Here is a 25,149-nt window from a genome sequence, read left to right as displayed (position 1 = left end):
AGAAATAAAATATTTTAGGTATCTCCTATACTTTTCGGGTTTCAAAATTAAAGTTTCCAAAATATAGAACTCAACTTTAGTTGTTGATTGATGATAATATTTAGTTTCCAACTAAAGGAACGACACGATGGACAAATTAAACGTGACGACAAGGGTACATTGATGAGCCAAACACTCGTTTTATATATTTAATAATTTATTAATGGGCGATGGACCGTCTGATTTTTTAGTTTTATTTGGTGAAACATCGACCCACTTTCAAAAGTTCCATCCAATTTTTTAATTTAAAAAACTCCACATTTGTTTTGATTATATATATATATATATATATATGATAACGGGTAAGTTTAACTACTTCAAAATAATAAAGATGGGTGTGGGAGTAGATAAACCGACTGACGCTTAACCAATACAAAACTAAGTTGTCAAGATTTGGAACTAAAACAATAGAGAAGTCCAATGAGAAACTTAGGACGGGAAGTACCAGGTAGCATAAGACTATAACATGAAAGAAAAGTAGAGTTAAAAATAAAAGCTAACGTACATACTCGATTTGTTTAGAGTATCTTCGACTCTGCATCAAAATATTGTGAAAAAATTCAATTATTTTAATGCAAAACTTGCATCGTAATAAAATTAAGAACCAGAAACCTTACAAGTTTTTAATTTGTTTTATATGTGAAGAGTCAAATCACTAGTCGTGATAGCAATTAGTATGAACCGAAAATCAATTAAAAAAACGGACGCGAATTCCTTTTTTTTTAAAAACCCAAATGCAAAAGAGTTCCACGAAAAAAAAACGAAATGGAGAAAAGGGTTTGACTCGTACGGGCAATAAGATTTGGAGAAGATAACTGAATGAGCAGAGACGGTTTTCTTGACGAATGATGCTGGAGAGTTGGGCTTTGATTCCACATTCGATGCCCGCAACAGAGATAGCTGTAATGTAATTGCCAAGAGACGTTGCCATTTTGATGCCGAAAATGACGTGAGGAAAGCCAATTTCGCCATTTTACAGTGCAATCGGAGCTGAATTTGCCCAAGTTCTGCTCAAAGATATGGGTTTAGATACGAGTGAGTGGACTGACACGGATCTTCCACCTTCCATGAATTGTATTTTACAGCCTCGTGGTAAATTTGAAAATCCTAAAAATACCACCTTTTTTAACATAGTCTCAATCTCAATCCGTGAAAGATATTTAAATGCATACTTTAGTTCAGCGTGCTGTCTTTTTTTTTTTTTTTTTTTTTTTTTTTTTTTTTTTTTTTTNTTTAAAAAAATAGATCTCTTACCAGACAATTTTACAAAATTATATCTGTAAAACCGATTCTAGTTCAACCGATTTTCCTGTTTTTGATTCAATTAGGTTTTTGACCGATTTGACAACCAAAGCTATTTTTTTGGGGGGTTTCAGACTGGACCTGTGAATGATTTTCGATCAAACCGGTTGGTCCGATCTGATCCTAAAAATATTAATTTCAATTAAACATTTTTTTTAAGAGAAACACCTCATTCACTTTACATATATTAAATATTTTTTGTTTTTCACACAAACTTTATATTTTATCCTTGTTTAATTTATTAAAAATATAATATATTTCTCAAAATTTAGTTAATTAAATATATTAATAAAAAACAAAAAATACTATAAAAAATAGAAAACCAATTATATATTTAGAACACCGAAAAAAATATAAGTTATATATTTGAGACATAAAAAATATATTTTATTGTATAATTTTTTATCCATCCCTATCCACGGTCCGTGGGGCCCAGGTGTACAACAAGTTGGATTCTTTTCGAAATCCCAACATTGCCCCCCGTATTTTGTATATATACCGTTTGTCTCCATCAATTTCAGGGGCCAGTTCGTTCAGTAGCTTCCACTCGATCGCTCAACAGCAGTGACAAATCCAAATCAAGGTATATTTCTTAATCAACAATTCTTACCTTTGGGCAGCAAATTGAAGTTTATCAACTGTAGAAATACTACCGATTTTCAATAAATTTGATATGCTGTTTCGATATCACTTGTATCATATGTTTACGACTTTTTGTCAGAACACCTGATTATGTATATATACTGTTTTTTGTTTTTAAAATTTATTATTATTATTTCAAATTGTTACTGAGATTTTCTGCGAACTGAGATGTTCGTGATATTCCTTGTGTGAGCTTCATTTTCCTCTTATGCCGATTAGGTTGATTTACACTTTGATTTCCTGTCATTAATGCATCATGTGGTGTCGTGAGTTGATCGTAAGTTATTAGACGATTGCCTTACAGATTTTCTATAATGTCAGATGCTTGATCTTTAATCTTTGTTTGCCCGATCTGTTCTTAAAATCTTGACTGGACTTTGTGAGAAAAGTTATAACCACGTCTAAATTTTTTTTGAAATATTGCTTCTCTTTATTGCTTCATCAACGCCGTATCCAGCTGTTTTTTGGACTAAAATGTTCTATAGCAATTGGTTTGCTTGAAATGGATAGGATAATGATGCAAACGGTGATACGCGCAATCATGTAATCAAGAATGTTATCTACTTGCCATTATTTTTTTTGACATACTATACGTGCTCTGGTCTTTAGTCTACTGTCCTAACCCACTCGTTCGTGTGATAGATCAGTGCGGCTCTTTCAGTATGAAAATATTTTAGATATAATTTTGTATACTGAATGTGCTCTGCTTGCAGTAACAACACTTCAATCTGCAGATCAAGATGGCAGAATCTCAAAAGAATGCTTCTTCGTCCGTGAATTTTAAGGAGAAAAATTTGCTGCTAGGTATCTTCTATAAATGTAGTTATTTTGATAAATATGCACCATGGCTTCGATGACATAGACATGTTCATGAGTTAGAGATTAATTGGTATCTTGGTGGTATTATCGGTCTAATTTCAAAGAGTAACTCAACAAATTAAGGGTCTAAAATATCTGTTGTCTTTCAAAGGCTTATTCAGTATTCAGTACCATTAGAGTGAGATGGATGGGCCAGAAAGCTAATGAAATCTACTGTGTCTTTATCGGAAAAATGATTTGAACGAGTTTTGTAGGTCGAGTCTAAAATTATTCTAAAATGCCAAATTTTGGTGTCCGTAATATATTAATGCCAGAGGTATGTATACTAAATTCTTCTAGAATTTGTGCTCTGCAATTTCACTTGGAAAAATTTCATAGTCTCTGACTGGTATGAAGTTTTTTCCATTATCCTCATTTTAGATCTGGACATCGGAAAGGACTTCCTCAGTTCTTGGAAGTCAATGTCAGTGGCAGAGGAGGATGTAATGGATTTCGACTTTACACCAATTTCAAAGGGCAAGGAAAAGATATTTAGTTTTGATAAAGTGTAAGATTGTTTAGCAGTCATCTGTATTTAAATTTAGACCATTGATTTGGAAGTTGGTTTGGAATATTTGTGAAAGTCGATATATATTTGTGGCATGGATTCTTGGTCTTTGGCCTGTTTGATTGGTGTTCCAGCTTTTATGGTTCAGGTCTAAAGTTTCTGGGACTGTCTTAATCTTCGTAATCCTTCATGTTATGATTCTACAAATTCTGAAAGTCTTCCGAGTTTCTGCTCGGGGCAATCTTATTGCACTTTGTGGTCAACAATTTGTAATAGGAGAAATTGTGCTGTTCCAGGGTAGTGAATTCTAGTATATTGATATATAACAAGTCATGCTGTTGAAATTTCAGTGACGTGGATTTTAATCTGCATGGTGATTTTGGCAAGATATCATCTTTCAACATGGACGATCTAGATATCTCTTCCCCACCTGGAAAAGATCCAAAATTCAAGGAATTGAAAGTAGTTTCATCCAGTGGAGATGTTAAAGGGAAATCAGATCGTTTTACCTTTGCATTTGATTTCAATGAGTAAGACTACCAATGGAGTCTCGTTAAATGTCTTTAGTCTACAAATATAGTTGCATAGTTCATTTTGTTTAGGTCTTCTATATTTCACAATTCCTTAACAGAGCACTTCCATTCCCTTGATTTAGGCTGGAAAGTTTCAATTTCGAACCAAACCTAGAAAAAGTTCCAAAAGCTCGGGAAAACAAAGATAATTTTGAAAGTTCTCCTAATGAAAGTGGGTGTCAAGACAAGGGAGATACTTCAAACATGAATATTATTGAAAACACAAGTACCCTAGCTGAGGAGCCCAAAAAGCCATCAGTGCCTGGAACTGCAATTGGTTTTGACGTGGCTTGTCAAGTTGATACCGCAGATTCTGAACTTTCCGGGAAAAATTGCCCTTCTTTATTGGAAACTGGTTATTCTGGTATCTCAAACCTTTCAATTACCACCGAGGAAGGTGCACCTTGTAGAGCCAATACCTCTTCAGAGCCAGCAATTGCAACCAGGAGCCAACCAAAAATTAGTCAAACTGAAAAGTTGATTTCTCCTGACCGAATTGCTCTTGAAGTTTGTGCTGGAAAGAATGCCATCCCAGATTTGTCATCCAACACACTCTCAAATAACGGGCCAAGTTTTGGAATTTCAACAGATTTGCTAGACAAAGTTGGCTTGACATGCTCAATTGGAGGACAAGATGCCAATGTGCCATCGATATCTACTTCAAGCTTTATCGAATGCCTTACGTCAGAAAGCATGTACCAGCCTCAGAGAGCTGCAATCTCAAAGAAGAAAAATGGTGAAAAGATTCAAGAGGGGATTGAGATTCATGTGAAAGAAAGTAAGGGAAGTACTGAAATTGGTCAAGTTGTTTCACTTGTTGAAAAGTCTTGCTTGACTAGTGTTATTCCTGGGCAATTTTCTAACATACGAACAAGCAATGAGGATCAGACAACCACTTCAGCGATCCAGAAGTTGGTCTCAGTCAGGTGAGGATTAGAATGGCCTCCTGCATCTCTCCAGTCAAACGAATAGAATTCAAATTGTGAAACGTCTTTTGCAAAATCTACTTATATTTTGGCAACCGTACTTGTACTCTATAGAATCCTGACATGTCTTCATATATGGCATGATGTATGATTATGCAGTCAAGCAGTTGATAATCCAATTTCAGAGAAAGAAATAAGACCACATGAGGCATGCTCGATGTCTTTACTTCAGACGGTTAAAGCTGAATGTAATGTGCAGAAGACATCATCAACTCAAACAAGGGTTTCCTTGTTAAGTTGTAAGAAAATGGGCTTAACTCAATCTAGTCTTATTGATGGAACAAGGTCAGCTATATTAAAATTAAAATTATTTTGTTGAAGTGTTTCACCACATTTAAAGATGCCTTATATGCAACAGGGATTTGGATAGTATTTCAAGTGATAGAAAACTAGCTTTGCCTTCCTTGGAACATTTAAAAACTTCAAGGAGGGAACTTGCCCTTCCCCAAACACGGAGTCAGGAAAGCTGTAAGGGGCCAAAGATTAGCATGTGAGATTTAACCCATTATTCCAATTTGATTCCAATTTTATATCTTCATTGTGGTGATGAACAGAATAATAATGGAGACTACCGATCTTAAGAGTTCATGTTTTTGAATCTAACAAGGATAATTTCCATCTAACTTGATGTAGAGAAGGGCCTCATGCTGTTGGGGTAAATCATGAGAGGAAAATAAAAACTTCTTCAACTACCCATGATACAGAAGCAGTAAAATTAAAATCCTCTCTTAGGCAAAGAGAAGAGAGCATGAGAGGTCTGGATACTCTCAGGTCTGGTACTCATCCTTGCATTAATTTTTCAATGACTTGCTGATTATGTCTAATTAAATGGAATTTTGTCCAAGAGCACATAATTCTTTGAAGCAGATGCTTAAATCAAATTCAAACAGTCTTTCCCAATTCCAAGTTGGCTTATGTAGAACAAGATTTTCTACCTTCTCAAGCATTAACAAATATTTTCGATATATGTTGAACATTGTGTAAAGAACACAAATCTAATGTTTCCTTTTACCGAAGATCTATTGCTACTCTCCCAAGTTTAACTATGGAGATCAGCAGAAAAAGTTCACAAAACAATGCAAATACAACAACTTTATCTTCAGAGATTGCATCTCTCCCTGCCATCAAAGACAATCCTTCAAAAGAAGATAAGATTTTAGTAGTTGAAGGTGGTCTGAGGAATTCGGATCTCCATGGACAGAAAACCTCCAGGCAAGCCCAATGTTAATCGTCATGCATTGCTTTGGTTTATTTCGAGAATAATATTCATTAAAAACTTGTCTTTCGGCTTGCAGTTTAAACCTTGATTCTTCAGAGTCCTCCATTCTGAAAGGTGCCAATACCTTAGCAAAGAGTGGGAAAACCAATGATGTATCAAGGAAAATGGCAGCCACTATTGCCCATTTTGCTGACACACCGAAGCGAACACTTGGTACTTTGTCGCTGAAGCGGAAGACCATGGAGGTAATCAGTTTTCTTTTCCTGCATAAAAAATGTTCACTCTTACCATTTTACTCAAAACTGATTGTTATGATATCATTGGTGCATGAGTTGTCATGAAAGATATCTCATATACATGGATCAAAATGAATACATCTATTCTAACTTGTGCTTGAGGTGGTCTGAGGAACTGGATCTAGAAATAGACTGTAGCCTTAAGATATCCAGCTTGTCCTAGAATTGAGATCTTCAAGAGGAAGTGGTGGATTCAAAAGGATCAGCTTACAACTATTTCCTTTTTAATTGTTTCTTATGTTTTCATCGTCTGTATTTCCACTAGGAATGTAAAACTGTTTTCAGTATGGCAAGTCCACCTAAACGGCTCTCCCCTTCATCAAAAGAAAGGAGGTTTGTATTGTTCCGTTGATGACATGAGAATTTATTGAATTTCTCTTTATGGTTTATCATCATTTTTCCTATTTACAGAAATTTTGCGGAAACATCTGAATTGGTTCCTGTCAAACAGGTGATTTTACTTTGGAGTTTTACGTGTGATTGGCTTGATGGCAGCCAAAGATATTACAATAAAAAAAACTTAAATGTGTTTCCATTGTTTATACAATACGTAACATGATTTTTCTTTTGATAGGTATCCAACCATGATATCAAGGAAGGGGATCATTGTATTGAAAGTTCATCAGCAAATTCTCAAATCTCTACATGGGATACTCCCCACAAGGTGAACTTCAAAGGACTAGAGACGTGTTTCTCAATGGAGAATGATACCAACATTAGACAAGCTGAAGCTTATAGCAAGGAACTTGATAATGTAAGAATTATTTAATTTTAATACCTTATTACTTTCAAAGCTGTTACAATTAGTCAACCATTTCACTCTATTTTAATCCTACATTTTCTTTTGCTCAAACGCTTAAAGATCCTTTTGCCTCACTGAAAAAATTTCAGTTAATCACCAGTAAGGTCCACTTTACTACGGTTTGATTTGTTAGAGAACAATATAGTTCCTAGAATGAAATTTTGATATTGTAAATTTATCATCTTTACTATAGTTCAAGACACTTATGGATCACATGACATGGGGTGTTTTATTTGGGTACAGATTTGCAACACGCTGAGAAAGAAACATGAAGAAGCAAAAGAAATATTGGTTCGGTCTATTGTGAATAGCAATAAGCTGCTGCTGCTCAACCATCCTCTTCGTAACAAGAAGATATCCTTTTAAGTGTTCACTGGTTTAATTCTTTTTTCTTCAAAATTTTCCAGTTAGAATGATTGCACAATGGGTAGACCTACAGAAAACATTCAAGCAATTCAGAAATTCTGGACAGGTTTACATGGTACAAAATTGTGCATGAAGTCATCACCAGAATAGTACGTAGAGAATGACTAAATTGAACAGAAATTATGTTGATAAAGTTGAATTTTGTTTTGTTAGTTATTACAGTTAGAAAATATTTTCATTAGTGGCGTAAGAATTTAAAATATTTTAAACCTAACATATTAAAGGTTAAATTAAATTAAACTAACTTATGCGATTTAAACTTTACATATTTTATCTCATTAATTGCGACGGTTTTTTATTCCGTCGTTAAAATAGTGATGATCTGCTTAAAATAACTTATGCGATTTAAACCTAACATATTTTTCCGTGATTTTGTAATATATGTTTTCAAATTTTAATTTTAGTTTTATATTTTTAATATTTTGTAATTCTTATGATTTTTTTTCAGAAATGATGATATGATATTGCATTCATCAACATCATATCATCATATATATTGCTGTCATATTAGCGCGATGTTGAAAAAAAACGACTAACATTGCCAAAAAAAAAAAAGTAATAATAATAAGATAAGATATTAGAATTTGATAGTATAAATGACTAAATTAACACAAAGCACTAGATTTGTTTTCAAGCAGATAAGAAATGCAATTTTTCCTATAACTAATATGGTTTCTCAACGGCTTGATTTGTACTCATTCAATCTTTCAATGAATAAAACACTAGATTTGTTTTCAAGCAAGATTAATTTATAACCCCATTTAATTATATCGTTTGAAAAGTGCTCAATGTACCTTTAATTAAAAATCAATATGTAAACAAATTTGAGAGGAATTTCAGATTTTAAAAACAGAAAAAATGATTTTTTGGTTCATTAAATTTTAAAATTTTTGGTTTTGGTCCATTAAATGTTTAGAGATTGGTTTTGGTACGCTAATTTAAAATTTTCATCTATTTTGCAATAACGAAAACGGTGAGAATGTAACTAAGGATGGGACAAGACACTGGTCGTAGAGTCAACTTAATTTTTGGAGAAATGACTTGCATTGCAAATATATATAGTTCTTATTGAGTTATTAATCAGTCCCAGCAAAATACATAAATTTTTATTTTTTTGTTGTTTAAATATTAGTCTAATATATAGTATATTTTTTAAACATAACTAGATATTAAAATCATTCGAGTCACATTATATAAATATATATATATATATATTTTAAAAATATTATAGAATCCCAATTATCGACAATTCGATAGTTTATATTAATTAGTTTTAAATAAAATAACAAGTACCAAATCAATCAACTAAACCATATTCTATATTTTATAAAATAAAAGTTCAACTATCAAATTTTAGTATTTCTATCTCCTTAAAAAAAATCATACTTACGATGCAAGTTGATATGTCAACAATGTGATGTCAACCACTACAAAAGAAACGGAGATTTGTAACCCAATTAGAGACTAACAGTAATTTCAGTCTCTAATTTGATATCGAAGTTAGTAATATCGATCACTAAATTTATTTTCGTCACGTTTATAATTTAATATAATATTATTTTTGTAGCTCGATTTTTTATTCTACTCACAAATTGGAGACCGAATTTTTATTTAGGTCTCTAAGTTGAGACCGATATATTGTGTCGGTCTCTAATTTGAGACCGAAATATGAAAACGGTCTCTAATAACACCTAAATATTTTTAAACTCCTCGATTTGTTCCTCTCGTTCCGATCATCTTTCAAAACCTAAAAAACTTGCGCTTTCTACTCTGGCAACACCATCGGCGCTTGTCGGCTGTCTACTGTCGCCGGCGACTACAAGGGTGTCTTCCATAGCTCCTCCATTCTCCGATTAGAGGTAATTTTCTAATTTTATGATTTTTTTTTCCTCCTCTTTTGAGTTCTGTCCAGAGAAATTGACACACAAATTCTTGTAATGAAAATCCTTATTCACGTTGCCGCTTCCATGATGTATATAAAAGCAAAGCAAGGGATCACCGAAAAAAGAAAATTATATTTCACATGGAATTTGGTCTCTATTTTAGAGACCGATGACTTAAATGTGGTCGCTAATTTAGAGACCGATTAATCGTACCGATCTCTCACAATTAGCGACCAAGGTTATTGATACCAACCAAATCGGTCGCTAATCGGTCTCTATTTTGCTGTAGAGAACATTATGCTGATACATTAACATAAGAACAATTTCAATGAAAAATGACTAAAATTACTAAAAATTGAAAGATACATTATTAAGACTGGAATTTGACAATATAAATAACCAAAATCATAATTATCCCTTATTTTTGTTATTATTATTATTTTTGGTCATATTACCCTACTCTTTTATTTTACAACCCCCTTAATTATAATTTATATCGTTTGAAAAGTGCTCAATGTGCCTTTAATTAAAGAAACCAAATTAGAGAGGAATTTCAGATTTCTAAAATATTTATTATATATTAGTATATGATTTCAACACAAATATTCTGTACGTAACGAAGCAGAAAAAGAAAAAGGGGAAAATGCTCTAAGCAAAGTAAAGATAAATAATTCATGAATATTTTAATGAAATTTTTTGTCTGTAGGGTAAAGTTAAATACTCAGTATGCAACAAATAAGGGGAACTCATTGCCACATTTCAAAGAAACCAATTTTATATAGAAGAATCATATAATTTTGCAAATATAGGTGAAATAATATTTCAGCCAAGCTGATCTAATTAAAATTCATGTGTTGTGTATATCCGTATGTATATCTTAAGACGTTATGTCGCCTTGAAAAAAATATGCAATTGAATTCAATCATTCTCTTCTATTTTAATTAAGAAAAAATATTTTTTTGGTCTTGCGCGTAGTTTTATCTTTTTGTGATTTTGATTTTCTATTTTGTCAAATTTTTGTTCTATTATGTTATTTTGCGTTTTTTTTGTAATTTTAGTTTTTTATTGCGACGTTGATGTGTCAAAGATGGAGCACTGATGTGACACTAACATGTGCAGTATCATGTCAAGATGCCGATAAAAAATGACAAAAAATTCCGAAAACTGAAATTTACATGACTAATACTGAAATTTAATAATATAAAAACCAAAATCGCAAAAATATAAACATACAAGATTAAAAATATAATTTTTCCTTTTAATTATATTTTAGTCCCATATATTATCTAATGTTTATAACTAATGCAAACATTAAACAAGTAAAATTCTTTACTAAAATTTCCAATTTGATCGATCGTACTTTCTCTCTATATGTACATATACATATATGTATCTAATGTTATCTCAAATGATTTAAACATTTTTTATATAATAAATTTTATAATAACCAAATGTTGTGAAGATTGAACCGATAAAAACAAATAATGCTCATACTTTATTTAGGAGTGTTTACAAAAGCTTTTAGTTATTTTGAAATGTTTCTTTCAGAAATTATAAAAAAAAAACTAGTGGGAAACAAAAGTAAAAATTGTTAGAAAATAAAAATCCATATGTACTTGAATGTTTAAAAATTTAATAAAAAATTATCTAAATTTGAGTATGGACAACATCAACAATGTATTTATATAAGTATCATTATATTATAAATAGTTTGTATTTAAACTAATTTACCTTGTTATAATATGAATGTTTAAAAATTTATATAAGATTAATAAAATTGAAGCACAAATGAAAATTTTTATACAAACGTACAAAATATGAAAAATAAAATGGGAAATGATAATTATGAAAAACAAAAATATCTTTAAAAAATAAATGTTTGTAATAAAATATTATTCGAAACTTATTAAAAAAATAATATTAAGTAAAATTTAACATTTTTAAAAAAGTCAAAAATATTTATTAAAATGAAGCCAAAATTGGAATATCATAAATTTTTTTAAGGATAAAAATATCAAATTATAATTTTAACATTACAATTTTTTGTGAGCAACGCAGCTGAGACCCACTGCGGATATATATGAACACAATTTTATCACAGAACTATACAAGCTCGATAACAATGAACATTCTTGATCGATTTGTATGGTATTTGGGCAATGATTCAAAGCCTCTTAAGAATTCTGGGACCCCATTAATTTCTCTGCACATGTAAAGTGCATCCAAAAATCACACTTTGAGCAAAGAAAAGCCATAGCATCTACGAATCCCTCGATAGTTTTCTTGCAATACCCACACCTTTGGCTTCCGAGCTCGAGCATTCGGATAAAAGTAACTGGATGAGATGGGTGGCAGGAAACCGTAATGGAATTCCCAAACTTGACTTTTGAGAGAGATCCGACTGAAGGAAGGCAGTTGACATGAAAAAAATTATCGCATCTTTCACAACCATAGTGCCAGAACTTTGTGTTAATGTTTTCCTCGCAAAATTCACAGAAAGTGTAGTTATAGTTGGGGATACAAGTAGTAATCAAATTAAGAGGATGTGGATCGAATCTGTGGTTGACCTGTATTGGTAGAAAAGCACAATGCTTATCGATGGTGAAATCACAATCGATACATCGATACAATTCCATCCGATAAAGTGGAAAGGTTCGAATATCAGATCCAGAACAACAATTCCTGACTCTAACCCAGCTGAAATCAGAAGTTAAATGTAGAACATGCTGCTTGTGTGACACATGTTTGACAATGTTTGGTGCGGAACAACATGCAATATGATAACTTGGAAGAGTTTCATCAACGTGAACGTGCAAAATTTCTAATTGGTAATGCAACCCGTTGCCAAGAAGATGGCATGCGCTACAGTTGAACAAGGAACAAAAGGTTTCTTTACTCCACGTGTTTATAAGCTTTAGTACTCGATTAAGGCCAAACTCGATTTCTCGAAGGAAGACACGCACATGATTGATGTAGATGAAAATGGCAACTGCCAGATTCAAGAGATTGAGTGCATGAAAAGAATGGAGGATAAATGGGCTGTAAGCATGCATTGCAGAGTGTTATAATTAGTTCTTGTGGTTCCTGATCATTACTGCTACGACCACTATTCTCAATTTCTTTATGAAGAATCAAAGGGTGATCGTGAAGTTTATGTTCAAACACCAAATTCCCAGGGTGATCGTGAAGTTTATGTTCAAACACCAGATTCCCATCTCCATCATCAAACTCCATTCCCCGTAATCTTTGTATCATTCCACTCCTAAATGCATTAGGATCGTCGCCTGGAAGATCCACAACCTGCAGTTCCGTCTCTGCAAAGAAAACAAACTCGCTAGCTACTTATATATGTGTATTACAAAAAGCTGAGTACTACGTATGCTACTTATTTGTTTGATTTATTACTACAGATTTCATTCTGTATAAAAAAATCAATCTCGATCTAGGAGACGATCAATTAAAATAGAGGTACGTAGTTTGTAGAAAAATGTTGTTTTTTTCCTAATTTTCTATGAATGCTTTTTGTTTGTAAGAATCAAGTAGAAGTATTTCAAGTAAAGGGTGAAAAAAACTTATTTCTATGCAAGAACAATAACAAAAATGGACCCTGATTAAACATTCCTGATATATATGTAGGGTTTTTCTAAAAAACAAATCGTGAATTGAACTGGAATTAACAAAAGAGCGCATTTTTCTTTACAATTAATTCGAAATGTTTGGAATTGTAATTACCTGTCCCAAGATCCTCCATTTCTTTGATTGCACATTTCAGATGAACGAATCCATTACACTTTCCACATGAATATGCCCCTGACCCGGACATTTTGTCCGAACAAATTAGACAATATTTATGCTCCCGCTCGTCTTGATATCTATCACAACACGCGTAAGTGAGTATGAGATAATGACTATGTTCTTTACACTTCACAATTCTTGGCAGTAAAGCACAATCCACGTGAATAAAAAAACCACACTCGTGACACGCAAAAAAATCTCCTTTTTGTTCTTGTGTGCACGCATCGCAGACTGCCGAAATTTTCTTGCCAACGGCCACCAGTGGATGCAAGGGGTGGCTTTTGTGCTTGCTTTTGATCTGCAATGGTATAGCACACATGGGATGGAAAATAGGACTCCCGGTCCCTGGCCACGAGGTAATGTAATTGTAGGTGAAATTCTCACACGGCAGATGGCATCTTTTGCAGTAACTAGGATCATTGAGCCGCTTCTCTCGGAGACGAAAACCGTAAGAAGGAAGCCAATGATGGATCAATGTTTCAGTAAGCAGAAGCGCACATGGTTGGTGAAGTAAATACTTGCAGCCTGTATGGCTACAACGGTAAAAAGAACTCAATAATATCGGTATATTGCAAATGTTACAGAAATCATTGCGATCATTAATCTCGTCCTCCACATTTTTCTCTTCGTTGAAAATCAATGGATGCTCATGGCTAAAATGTTTAAACTCCATATCTATGTATCCAATCATGACTATGTAAAAAAATCCGTATTATATAGACAGAATAGGACGAAATACTTTCATCTTAGTAAATAATAGAGAATACTACACACACAAGGCAAGTAAAGAATATAATTCTTTCCTTTATATTTTTTAGGATATTAAGCACTTCTCCCGTACACGTTTCTTTAAGATACTGTCGTTCCTTCTAAAAAAAGAGAATGTTCGACTAATTAATTTAATTAGAGGATTTTAATTATAATTTCTCTTTTAAGTTTAATAGCAATCACAAGGTTCGAGATTTTTTTTTTCAAATCAAATTTTTTTTAATTCAAAATCAAATTTTTATTAGTTAGAACTAGGTGGACTGGATAACTTTTTTTTTTTATAAGTTGGTCGGGCGTTGAAATAATATGAGACAGAAAATAATATTTTTTGATTGGTTGGATCAAATAGAAAATTAGTCTCATAAAATTGACTCATGAGACGACCTCATATGAATTTTTATGTTATATGAAACGAAGTTAGTTCTATGGAGACTAGTACTTTCATATAATTTTTGTTGCAATTTGAGAATGCAACACTAGATATTTGGAATGCAGCGTTAAAAGTTACTTATAAAATCCAACTATATTTAAATTTCAAGAAAAATAAATAATATTAACATTGTATTTTACTAAATTGTCCTTATTATATATGTAATTTTAGATAATTATTAATTTATGATCAATGACGGGTCCATATGTTTATGTACGAGTCTTTCCAAATACTATTATTTTATTGAAATTATTAATTTAGAATATTGGCTCAAGTTGAAAACAAGAAAAAACATTATTTTACAGAGTTGATTACTTTATAGAATATTAATTTATAAATATTTACTGTGATTCTAATTTTAATTTTATTTTTCCCAAACGGCTAAACAAGTTATTGGGTAGAATTAATAATATTTCCTTCCTTCTTGGGCCTTATTTAAGTATTGACCAATTACTTCAAGTCCAATAAGCTTTGTGCTGAATTATTCCAACTTTGGCAAACACAAGCCCAACATTATTTAAAAATTAAATAGGGACATTAAATCGTCATGGGATAACGACGATTACGGTTGGGTCAGTGGAAATTTACTCAGCACACTACTTTAGGCGTGGAAGCTCGCCAGAAAAAGGAAGTTGACTTTTTATATACCTTACCTGTACTTTCAACCCCATTTGCTTTCTGCCTTCTTTTTAGCCACAAAACTCAGACCACATATTTTTGTCTGTTCTGAAATCTCGATCACAAGAGACTCCCAAGTCTTGATTCGGTTGCGGCGGCTCATGGGCTTCAGACGGCGGCTACTGTTTTTTCTGCTTCTTGTCTTCTTGCTAGCGTCCTCGTCCACCGGTGTTCCGGCCTCGAGTAAGCCTCGAAAACTTAAGTCATCTGTCGATGAGTAGTTAAACTGCATTTCTTATGGTTGATTTGACATTTGAAATTTTTAAAAGGGAAAAGAATAAGAGCAGTTTTGTTGATAATGTTTGACAGGGAGCTTGAAATCAGTGAAGCATGGGGTTTTAGTACCTAGAAATTTCCAACATCAGGTATGTACGTAGGCTTTATTTCAATCTAAATCAATGGGTGCTGACCTAAAATATTAATAATTTTTTTTTATTTAATGCTACATTTATTGTGTTGGTGACATACCAATGAATTACATCTGTACCATCTAGAATGATTGTATATCTGAAATAATCTTGATTATGAAAGTTTGAGGGTTCTATTAATTTATATTGTTATTTCTTGAAACCTTATTTATAGGCTTGGATTAAAGATTTTGAAAATTCTCGTGGATTCTTGAAAATGGAAGGTTTATTAGAAAGAAGAATGAATGTGGAGCTTGCAGACTATCCCGAGACAGGAGCTAACAATGATCATGATCCAAAGCCTCCCGGAAGGGTATAATTGTCTTTTTATGAGCCGATTTCGAATAACAAGATGATTGATGTTTTCTGGTACCAATCGTGTTTCACGTCTCGATTTACCGTTTGTGTTTGTCATATGATGATGTTAGTTTTTGTGCTTAATTTAGTTTGTACCATTTATGTTGTTACCTTTTGATCTAATGGCACCGCGGGACAAGTCTCCAATTCGAGATCATATGAACCACGAACTCGCTGTATCAAGAAAAAAAATTAAAATTTATGATGTTACATATGAATGTTTTACGTTGGGCGGAAATGAATTGAATCGAGTAGAATGTAAAGAAATGTTGAAAGTTCGAATTAGGTTCAAATTAAAATTGATGTTCGTTTCAGAAGAATCGAATTTATTAGCAAATTATTCGAACTATTGTTAAAAAATAAGTACTCAAAAGTTCGCGATCGGTTCATTAACTATCGAACAAAATAATTTAAGTTCAAGGTCGGTTTGAAAAAAATTTAAACATATTCGAGCTCAACTCGAAAAATTCTTTAATCGGTTTAGTTTATTTATATTCCACACTCATAACTCAATATTTTGCTCTCTATTTTTATGAAAAAAATATATGATTTATTCGAAACAGTTTAGAAAGTTCGCTGTTAAAATTTTAAAATAAGAGTGCTTCGGTGATCAAACAAATCATTTCCAGGGAGAGGAAAAAAACAAATCAAAATGGATGCAAACAGATGTAAGATCCGGACCCCTAATGCTTCGGGCTATTCATATCTTAGCCCAACTTAAATTATTGGGTTGAGCTCTTATTTTATTGCTTTCCATACATAGCATAATTACTACTGCAAGGGCCCATCCTCACTACTCAAGAGTACATGTATATATCCATAGAGAAAATAGTTTGATTATTTTAGGTCATTGAACTACATTTTGACTTGGAGATAAATTTATATCATCTATTTACAGTTAGTCACTTTTTATTTATTTATCTATTATTTTAGACGTTGAAAATCATAAATATATCACGTGCTTAATCTTCATTTTGTTAAAAATTCAATGAAACCAGTCATTTTTTTGGATCCAAAGACTAAATAAAATAACATAAACTATATAGGCAAAAACTTGTGTGAGACGGTCTCACATGAGACTCACTCAACTATATATATATTAATTGACTCCTCAACAATAAAATTATTATTTGTGGTTCCATATAAAAAAATATTTAAATATTGTTTCGTTCCTAACCTACAAATTTTTTATACAACCACAAAGTTTGGCTAGAAAAGTAATTGGCGTGGCCACAAGATTTTTCATGGATTTCCCAAGCAAGTAAGCCCCACACACAATAAAGTTCTATAAATTTTAATTTTATGCTCAATATTTCTTACGTTCCCAAGAGTTTTTCCTCATAAAAAAAAAAAAAAAAACTCGTTTGAATCACAATCATAGCTAAACAATATGGTAATCCAATCACATATTGGTGTTCTTGCATTCCCTTTCGGCACCCACGCCACCCCTCTACTCAGCCTAGTGCAACAGCTAGCAAACTCGACGACAGGAATCCAATTCTCCTTTTTCAACTCGTCTTCCTCTAACGAAACCATATTCTCCACATATGTGTTGGAGACGTTCGACAACATTCGGCCTCACGAAGTTTGGGATGGCAAGCCTGACGGTCAAGCCTTTTCGGGGACTCATTTGGAGAAAGTCCAGCTGTTCCTTAATGTATCACCTATGAACTATGAGAAGGCCATCGAAGAAGCGGAGACGGAGACTGGCTTGAAAATTTGCTGTCTGTTGACCGATGCGTTTCTGTGGTTTGGTTGTGATCTGGCGGAGAAGAGAGGCGTGCCTTGGGTCGCTTTTTGGACCTCTGCATCTTGCTCACTTTCCATACATTTGCACACAGATTTGATTCAAGATGCTGTGGAACACAAAGGTAAATCATGCCATACAACTAGTTTTATTGTTTGCATCAATTCTCATCTTTTTTCACTAAAAAAATTCTAAATTTTCCAGCAAGTTTCTGAATTTAAAACATTGGAGATTGAGAAAGTTGGAAAATATGAAAAAGCAAACTCGATTTTCAAGGAGTAAATTATAACGAATGAGACTATAGTTGATGGTGTCATATACTCTCCTTGATAATAATGGAGGAAATTACATATTCGAATAAATAAAATGTATGAGACACGAAATTCAAGTGGATAGGCGGTTTACCTACACATATTGAAAAGAGAGTAGCAATAATTCTACACTACTACGATCACAATAAATATTTAGTAGAGAATTTATCGCAATGGATCACTCACTCTAGTTTATAACTTGACTCGCAATTTTCCAGTGAAAGGAGAAAGCCTACTCATAGGTAAATGGAAAGACTCCACGCGATCTGTTTACCTACAATGGCAGCAATAATACTCCATTATTAACTTTGGCCTCTTTTGGCAAACAGGCGCCACTACTATGGAACAGAAGTTATCATTTATCCCTGGAATGTCGGTGGCAAACTTCAGTGATGTTGCTCCAGAGATTTTCCGCACCAAAAATCCAACATCACTGGCAATAACAATTCACAAAATGGTAGAAAAGATACCAAAATCCACCGCAGTCGTGCTGAATTCTTTCGAAGAAATTGACCCCATAATCACGGAAGACCTTAAATCGAAACTCCAGCATTTTCTAAACGTCGGCCCTTTAATTCTTTCATCTCCTACACCGCTCGGTTCAATAACAGACCAAGAAAATGACTGCCTATCATGGCTGCAACATCAAAAGGGTCCAAAATCAGTAGTGTACATCAGTTTTGGATCAGTAGCCGTTCCGCCTGGATACGAACTGACGGCATTGGCCGAGGCCCTGGAAACCTGTAAATTCTCATTTCTTTGGTCACTGAGACATCATGCAATGAAACTCCTTCCAGAAGGGTTTCAAGACCGTACCCGGGAATTCGGGAAGATGGTGTCGTGGGCTCCTCAATTACAAGTCCTCGCACATTGCTCCGTTGGAGTCTTTGTGACGCATTGTGGATGGAATTCGATCCTGGAAAGTGTCTGCAATGGCGTGCCGATGATCTGCAGGCCGTTTTTCGGGGATCAGAAGCTGAATAGCAGAATGATCGAGGATTCTTGGAAGATTGATCTGAGAGTAAAAGGAGGAGTATTCACTAAAAATGAAACAACCGAAGCTTTGGAGTGTATAATGTCGAGCGAGGCAGGGGAGGCATTAAGGGAAAACTTGAACAAGTTGAAAGATATAGCCAAGAATGCTGTGGGATCGGGGGGAAGTTCGAGTAAAAATTTTAGCACATTGCTGGAAATAATCAGTGGTGCCAAAGGGAATGACTCTTGATAGTACTCGAAGAGACACAACCAGGTAGTTTAATCCCATAAGTTCACTTGGTTGATGTACGCTTCAAGCTGCGTTACATCAGGAATAATGAAACATTGTACTGTGCTAATATTACTCTGCGTTTGGTAGTCGGTACACAGTTGGATATTTATTTTATCTTAATCATAAGACGATGATATAAGAGCACAAGTTTCATCGTTATATGTTGGACCGTTCATTTTTAAACTATCCGTTTTCTTATAAACTTTACGCTCTAAATGATATGAATTTGACAATCCTATTCCCTTGCACTGGTTTTGTAAATTGAGTTAGATTACAAATATATACGATTTGTCGTCAAGTAAAAACCTAACTTACTTCTACAAGCCCAATTCTGCATGTTCAATTTGTTTAGATGCTTCTTATTTGGTAGGAATGTAGGATGAGTGAACATTCGGTTAAAACTTAAAACCAACTTATTGAATCGGATTGTTCAAAATTGAATAAATCAAATTATTATTTTATATAAAAAAAATTTTGATCGAATTTTAATCAAAAATCAAAGAAATTGAACCGAATTAAAATCGATTTTTAAACAAATTTTCAGGAAATAAATAATAAAAAAAACAGAGATTTATATAGTGGAAATTGGTTTCGGGCTTTTGACATACATTCAAAACACTACGTGGATAGCATTGTGCCAATTTTTCATAGCCCAATAGATAAAGACTACGAAAATGCAATAGCCCAATAATACAGAGGTTGAGTTTTATTTAAAAAAGAAAACGGTTTAATTAGTTTAATTGAAAATTATAGAAACAATTGAAGCAAAAAAAAAAAGATAATTTTTTAGAAATAAATAAAAATAGTTCCATAACAACAGTACCCACGTGTTTCTGTCTTAGACTGATTGTGTATATTATTTTTACTAATAAAATACCTTTCTATCATTCTAAAAACATTTCACTCTTTTGTGCCTAATTTATCCATTCTACAGACTACATATACATGCTATATATATTTTTATTATTTAGTCATATATTTATCAAAATTATTTTTCATTATTAATAATAACTAAATTATAATTTCAGGCACAAGATTGACAAATATTTATCACCGCAACTATTTACGAGAATTTTTACTTAGTTATAATTTAATAATTAGCATTAAAATTATACAAATCAAAGTATCGTATTATCATTTATGAAAAATTATAAGTTTGGTCATATATATTTATTGATAAATAATTTAAATTGTGCTAATTCTAGAACAACGGAAAATATCATAAAATTGAGAATCGATGACACTTCAGCAACATCAATATAATGAGATTTATATAAAAATTATAGAAGATTGGAGAGAATTCATAAGAGCCAATATTTATATGCAATTTTCAATGAAATCAATCTCTTATTTATATGGAATAATAGAGCATACAAATCTTTACAAATATTATCTTACAATAATTCGCGAGCACCTCACTGTGACGGAGGGTGATCGCCGTGTTAAGATACTCGAGGATGGCGAGATGACGACGCCTGCACTCTCACTCGAAAAAACTTCTGGGATGGGGTTTCAATCGAAAGAAGATTTCTTATTTGGTAATATCGGCATGAAAATCAAGCTCGCCCCTGCAGATGCCGCAGGAACAATATCAACGTATTATGTAAGATACTTTATCGAGAACAATTGAATAATTGGATAATCACTTGACGATGATATATATTTCAGATGGCATCAGAAGGTGAGCAGCATGACAGGATAGAGCTTGAAATTATGGGGAATTCAACAGGGGATCCTTACACACTTCACACAAATGTGTTCGTCAGAGGAAAGGGTGAAAGAGAGCAAAGACTCTTCATATGGTTTGACCCGACCCGAGACTTCCACAACTACACCATTGTCTGGAATCCCAAAAGCATAAATGTAACTTTCTACAATCGCATTCATATATAATTCAAAAACTAATTTGTCTAGCATCTAAAATATACCCATCTTTACTTTAATTCCATCCTAGATTCTACGTCGATGATATACCAATACGAGATTTCAAGAACTTGGAGGAATTTGGCGTTCCATTCCCTAATGCTCAACCGATGCGAATATATTTGAGTCTGGGGTATGCAGAACATGGGACACGCAGGGTGGTGGTGTTGGAACCAACAGGGATTTATCCCCATCCAGTACTGCTTCCTTCTACAATTTTTCTGCGGATGCTTGTGTTTGGTCTCAGAGAGACGCAACTTCTTCTTGTGATTCGGCCGATTTTTCGTAAAAAACGTGGCTAAACATGGAGCTGGACGTTAGAATGCAGAGAATACAAAAGAGTTATAAGAAATATGATTATTGCTGGGATAAGTCGAGGTTTACTGATGGCGCTGGCCCTGAATGAGGAATCTATTATTAGTTCATAGAAATATCCTCAAATTTTCGTTTTTTTTTTAAAAAAAAATGCATAACTTATCTCCAATAAAATCTCTATCACTTATCCGCAATAGGCTGACATTAAATTTTTGTATATATAGGAGTGAATCAGCGAAGACGAAACCTGGGGACGTCGGCTGATTCATCAAGCCGAGTCAAGAAACAAGTCTCGGATATGTTAAACTCAGATGCCACCACCTGCAGCCACTCTTCATCTCTCTCTTCTTCCAAGAAGCAAACCGCCGCTGGGTTTCCCTTGAATGTGGCGTCGGTAAATGCATCAACCTGATGCATAAGACATTAATCAAAGAAGTTCAAAACGAAGAAAATAAATGACTGACTACATATACCAAGATTCTCGTCAAAACTTTATATTATTTCTTGTCAACCAAGAAATGAATTAAATATTAAAAAAAAATAGCTTCTCGTTTTCTTTTTCTTCTTCTCCACGTAGAAATATTTTTCGGAACAACCAAGACTGAGAGTTGTGTGTCTACAACTTGGTGTCATCCACAGTTATCCAATCGCAGGGCACAAAACCCTCGAAGATGACAGAAATAAGAAAGAAACGGTCCGGTTCCAGCGAACTTTCGAACATCACGCTTTGCAAGTTTCTCAAAATGGCGAAAGAAGGGTTTTGGTGATTCTTTTCTTGCCATGAATGAATGTATAAGATAATTGGTTTCATAGTATACATTCATTCATGGCAAGAAAAGAATCACCAAAACCCTTCTTTCGCCATTTTGAGAAACTTGCAAAGCGTGATTTTCGGAAGTTCGCTGGAACCCGACCGTTTCTTTCTTATCTCTGTCATCTTCGAGGGTTTTGTGCCCTGCGATTGGATGACTGTAGACGACACCAAGTTGTAGACACACGATTCTTTAGTCTTGGTTGTCCCGAAAAATATTTCTACGTCGAGAAGAAGAAAAGGAAAACGAGAAGCTATTTTTTTTTATATTTAATTCAGTTCTTGGTTGACAAGAAATAATATAAAGTTACGACGAGAATCTTGGTATATATATGTAGTCAGTCATTCACGCATCTTGTTCTTCCTCGAAATTACAACATGGCCAAGATCCCCGTCAGATACTGCGTGGTGGCTGGTGTTTCTTCTTCTTTTCTTCGTTTCGAACTTTTTTGAGTAATGTCTCATGCATCAGGTTGATGTATTTACCGACGCCACATTCAAAGGAAACCCAGCGGCGGTTTGCTTCTTGGAAGAGGAGAGAGATGAAGAGTGGCTACAGGCGGCATCTGAGTTTAACATATCCGAGACTTGTTTCTTGACTCGGCTTGCTGAATCACCCGACGTCCCCAGGTTTCGTCTTCGCTGGTTTACTCCTGTTGCAGTCCGGCTCTTTTTTCTTTCTCGTATTCAATCAACCATTCGATAATTTCAAATTATCGCCACGAACCACTCGTTTCCGGCCACTTCTTTAACATGGAAGGATTTATATATGATTTGACTCGGCTTTACGCATACAATCACCAATATATATTTATAATAATGATTAATTACTGATTGCAACTCTAATAAGATTTTGGACCTTAATTAACTATTCTCGTTAAATCCTAGCCAACCAAATCAGGATTTATCAGTTTTGAAATTCTTATCCAAATTTGAATTTGAACAATGGAGTTGAAAGTTTTGGAATATTTATGTTTTGGTGTTAACAAATGATTTAATATAAATCTGATCTAATCTAAACTGAGTAATCTGAATCGAATGAAACTGACTATATCTATAAGTTAAACTGAGTAATCTGAATCGAATGTAACTTGCTATGTCTACAAGCTAAACTGGTTTACCTAAACTGGACTAGTCAAACAATACTGACTCGGATCTAAACTGAATTATATAAAATCACTTTTTATCAAGTTATTAGTTACATCATTATTCATTCTCAAATACATCAGTTTACATCAGATGACTAAACTGATTATTGGATAAGTTTAGATCCGAGTGAGTTTTGCTTGATTTCAATTAACCTTCGATAATTATGAATGATGAAATGAGATAGGTGGCGAGCTGTTAGTAGTTTTAAGTGTGAGATCTTGTAACATCGTGTTAAAAAAAATTAAATAACAAACTCAAATCCTTGAAGATAAAAGAGATATAATCCATTCTAAATTTCGAACTTTAATTAAATTCAAATTCAAAATAATGCTACCCAGTATATCTAAATCTTGAGATTAATTGAAAATATACGAACTCAAGAGATAAATATTAAATTGAATGTGATATCAAGAGATCTATTTTATTTGAATTCTTGAGATTGACTAAATCAACTCAATGTAATCCATTCTAAATTTCGAACTTAAATTAAATTCAAATTCAAAATAATGATACCCAATATATCTAAATCTTGAGATTAATTGAAAATATACAAACTCAAGAGATAAATATCAAATTGAATGTGATATCAAGAGATCTAATTTATTTGAATTCTTGAGATTGACTAAATCAACCCAATCTAAGAGTCTTAATCCTTTAAACTATGGGATAAGAATTAATTTAAAAATAATCAGACGGAAATTATTGAAATTAATTAATCGTTTAAGGGAAGAAAAATATGTATATATTAATTAGTTATTCGACGAAAGGAAATAATTAATTAAATATAATTTAAAAAATTAAAAATAATATAATAATTAATTATTTTGATTAATTATATTAAAATAATTAATTATTTTATTTATTTACTTACAAAAAATAAATAAATAATTAAAGTTCATTGTAATCCATCAAAGTCTTTTAGTGAATTCTTATTTTTGAGATAGAGGAGGTGACGTAGAAGCTGTTGAAGTATCTGAACATCAATAAAATTCTTTGTATCCATCTTCTTACTCATTCAGTTATCACGATATTCTGTCCATAATATTAAATCTATCTTTCAGTTTATTTCCACACTACTATCAATTAATTGATCGATATAGAAATATAAGATTTCAAGATTAGTTCATTAAATAACTAATTCTGTAATGACTGAAGTAAGTATCTTAATTTGTTGATTTAGTAATGTGATATTACTTAATAATTAACAATTTTTAAAGAATGAAATATGATATATCTTGGTCATATGAAGTCCAAATGATTTAAATTTTTAATATAACGTAGAATACTCAAAGATATAGAAGTTTCATGTTTTGAGTTTTGGAAAATTTGATCGTTTGACTGGTCCAAAAGGATATATCGGTTTTAAAAATGTTAAATATATTTTTAATATAATATAATATAATATTAAAAAATTAAAACTTAAAAAAAATTTGAGGCGGTGGATTCACTTTAGGGGAAGTTGGTGAAAAATCCCCAACCAAAACATTTATTTGGGTTCACTCCCTACCCATAAAATTGTGGTACTATGTCATACAATTTGTGGTACACTTCATGTGGAAATGTGGTACACTTCATGTGAAAATGTGGTACTAAAAAAGTACCCAGGGACTGAACACAAAAAAAAACGGCGGCTGGGGAGTTAAGTCCAATTTCCCGTT

The 25,149-nt window shown here is 33.0% G+C and overlaps 3 protein-coding genes and 1 long non-coding RNA gene across 9 annotated transcripts; 3 read left to right on the top strand and 1 right to left on the bottom strand.

The window, feature by feature from the left end:
* Positions 1 to 1,803: 1,803 nt before the first annotated feature.
* LOC140961534 (uncharacterized protein At4g18490) lies at positions 1,804 to 7,802 on the top strand. 5 transcript variants are annotated; one of them, XM_073420116.1, is made up of 14 exons: positions 1,804 to 1,924; positions 2,697 to 2,787; positions 3,223 to 3,349; positions 3,700 to 3,879; positions 4,005 to 4,847; positions 5,007 to 5,192; positions 5,266 to 5,397; positions 5,541 to 5,678; positions 5,967 to 6,119; positions 6,203 to 6,371; positions 6,688 to 6,755; positions 6,834 to 6,873; positions 6,997 to 7,176; positions 7,468 to 7,802. In XM_073420116.1, exons 2-14 carry the CDS (start codon positions 2,724 to 2,726, stop codon positions 7,588 to 7,590), a joined length of 2,403 nt encoding a protein of 800 aa, XP_073276217.1. In that variant the 5' UTR covers positions 1,804 to 1,924; positions 2,697 to 2,723; the 3' UTR covers positions 7,591 to 7,802. The 5 variants fall into 5 exon arrangements, with proteins under 5 accessions (XP_073276217.1, XP_073276214.1, XP_073276215.1 ...); XM_073420113.1 differs by having other exon boundaries at positions 1,805 to 1,924; positions 5,925 to 6,119; XM_073420114.1 differs by having other exon boundaries at positions 1,811 to 1,924; positions 2,718 to 2,787; positions 5,925 to 6,119.
* A 4,170-nt stretch (positions 7,803 to 11,972) lies between these two features.
* On the bottom strand, positions 11,973 to 14,082 carry LOC140961812 (uncharacterized). The gene is made up of 2 exons (XM_073420516.1): positions 13,266 to 14,082; positions 11,973 to 12,847 (listed from the first exon to the last, which is right to left on the bottom strand). Exons 1-2 carry the CDS (start codon positions 14,017 to 14,019, stop codon positions 12,459 to 12,461), a joined length of 1,143 nt encoding a protein of 380 aa, XP_073276617.1. The 5' UTR covers positions 14,020 to 14,082; the 3' UTR covers positions 11,973 to 12,458.
* Positions 14,083 to 17,291: 3,209 nt separating this feature from the next.
* On the top strand, positions 17,292 to 19,432 carry LOC140962013 (anthocyanidin 3-O-glucosyltransferase-like). The gene is made up of 2 exons (XM_073420855.1): positions 17,292 to 17,839; positions 18,356 to 19,432. Exons 1-2 carry the CDS (start codon positions 17,359 to 17,361, stop codon positions 19,249 to 19,251), a joined length of 1,377 nt encoding a protein of 458 aa, XP_073276956.1. The 5' UTR covers positions 17,292 to 17,358; the 3' UTR covers positions 19,252 to 19,432.
* A 1,266-nt stretch (positions 19,433 to 20,698) lies between these two features.
* LOC140961864 (uncharacterized) lies at positions 20,699 to 21,670 on the top strand. Of its 2 annotated transcripts, none has more exons than XR_012172404.1 (2): positions 20,699 to 21,132; positions 21,248 to 21,670. It is a non-coding gene; the product is annotated as an uncharacterized lncRNA (long non-coding RNA). The 2 variants fall into 2 exon arrangements; XR_012172403.1 differs by having other exon boundaries at positions 20,699 to 21,156.
* Positions 21,671 to 25,149: the final 3,479 nt, after the last annotated feature.

This window comes from Primulina huaijiensis, chromosome 16, assembly GCF_012295235.1.
Source record: "Primulina huaijiensis isolate GDHJ02 chromosome 16, ASM1229523v2, whole genome shotgun sequence".
In the NCBI taxonomy this organism is placed as follows: domain Eukaryota; kingdom Viridiplantae; phylum Streptophyta; class Magnoliopsida; order Lamiales; family Gesneriaceae; genus Primulina; species Primulina huaijiensis.
The sequence above is the reverse complement of the archived record's forward strand: the minus strand, read 5'-3'. Positions and strand labels throughout refer to the sequence as shown.

Excerpts from the sequence above, each read along its gene's own strand:
- LOC140961534 (XM_073420113.1), top strand. The coding sequence starts at position 2,724 with ATGGCAGAATCTCAAAAGAATGCTTCTTCGTCCGTGAATTTTAAGGAG. Across the intron at positions 3,350-3,699 it reads ATATTTAGTTTTGATAAAGT|TGACGTGGATTTTAATCTGC; the intron begins GTAAGATTGTTT and ends TTGAAATTTCAG. Across the intron at positions 6,372-6,687 it reads TGAAGCGGAAGACCATGGAG|GAATGTAAAACTGTTTTCAG; the intron begins GTAATCAGTTTT and ends TATTTCCACTAG.
- LOC140962013 (XM_073420855.1), top strand. The coding sequence starts at position 17,359 with ATGGTAATCCAATCACATATTGGTGTTCTTGCATTCCCTTTCGGCACC. Across the intron at positions 17,840-18,355 it reads AGATGCTGTGGAACACAAAG|GCGCCACTACTATGGAACAG; the intron begins GTAAATCATGCC and ends TTTGGCAAACAG.
- LOC140961812 (XM_073420516.1), bottom strand. The coding sequence starts at position 14,019 with ATGATTGGATACATAGATATGGAGTTTAAACATTTTAGCCATGAGCAT. Across the intron at positions 12,848-13,265 it reads AATGGAGGATCTTGGGACAG|AGACGGAACTGCAGGTTGTG; the intron begins GTAATTACAATT and ends TTTTCTTTGCAG.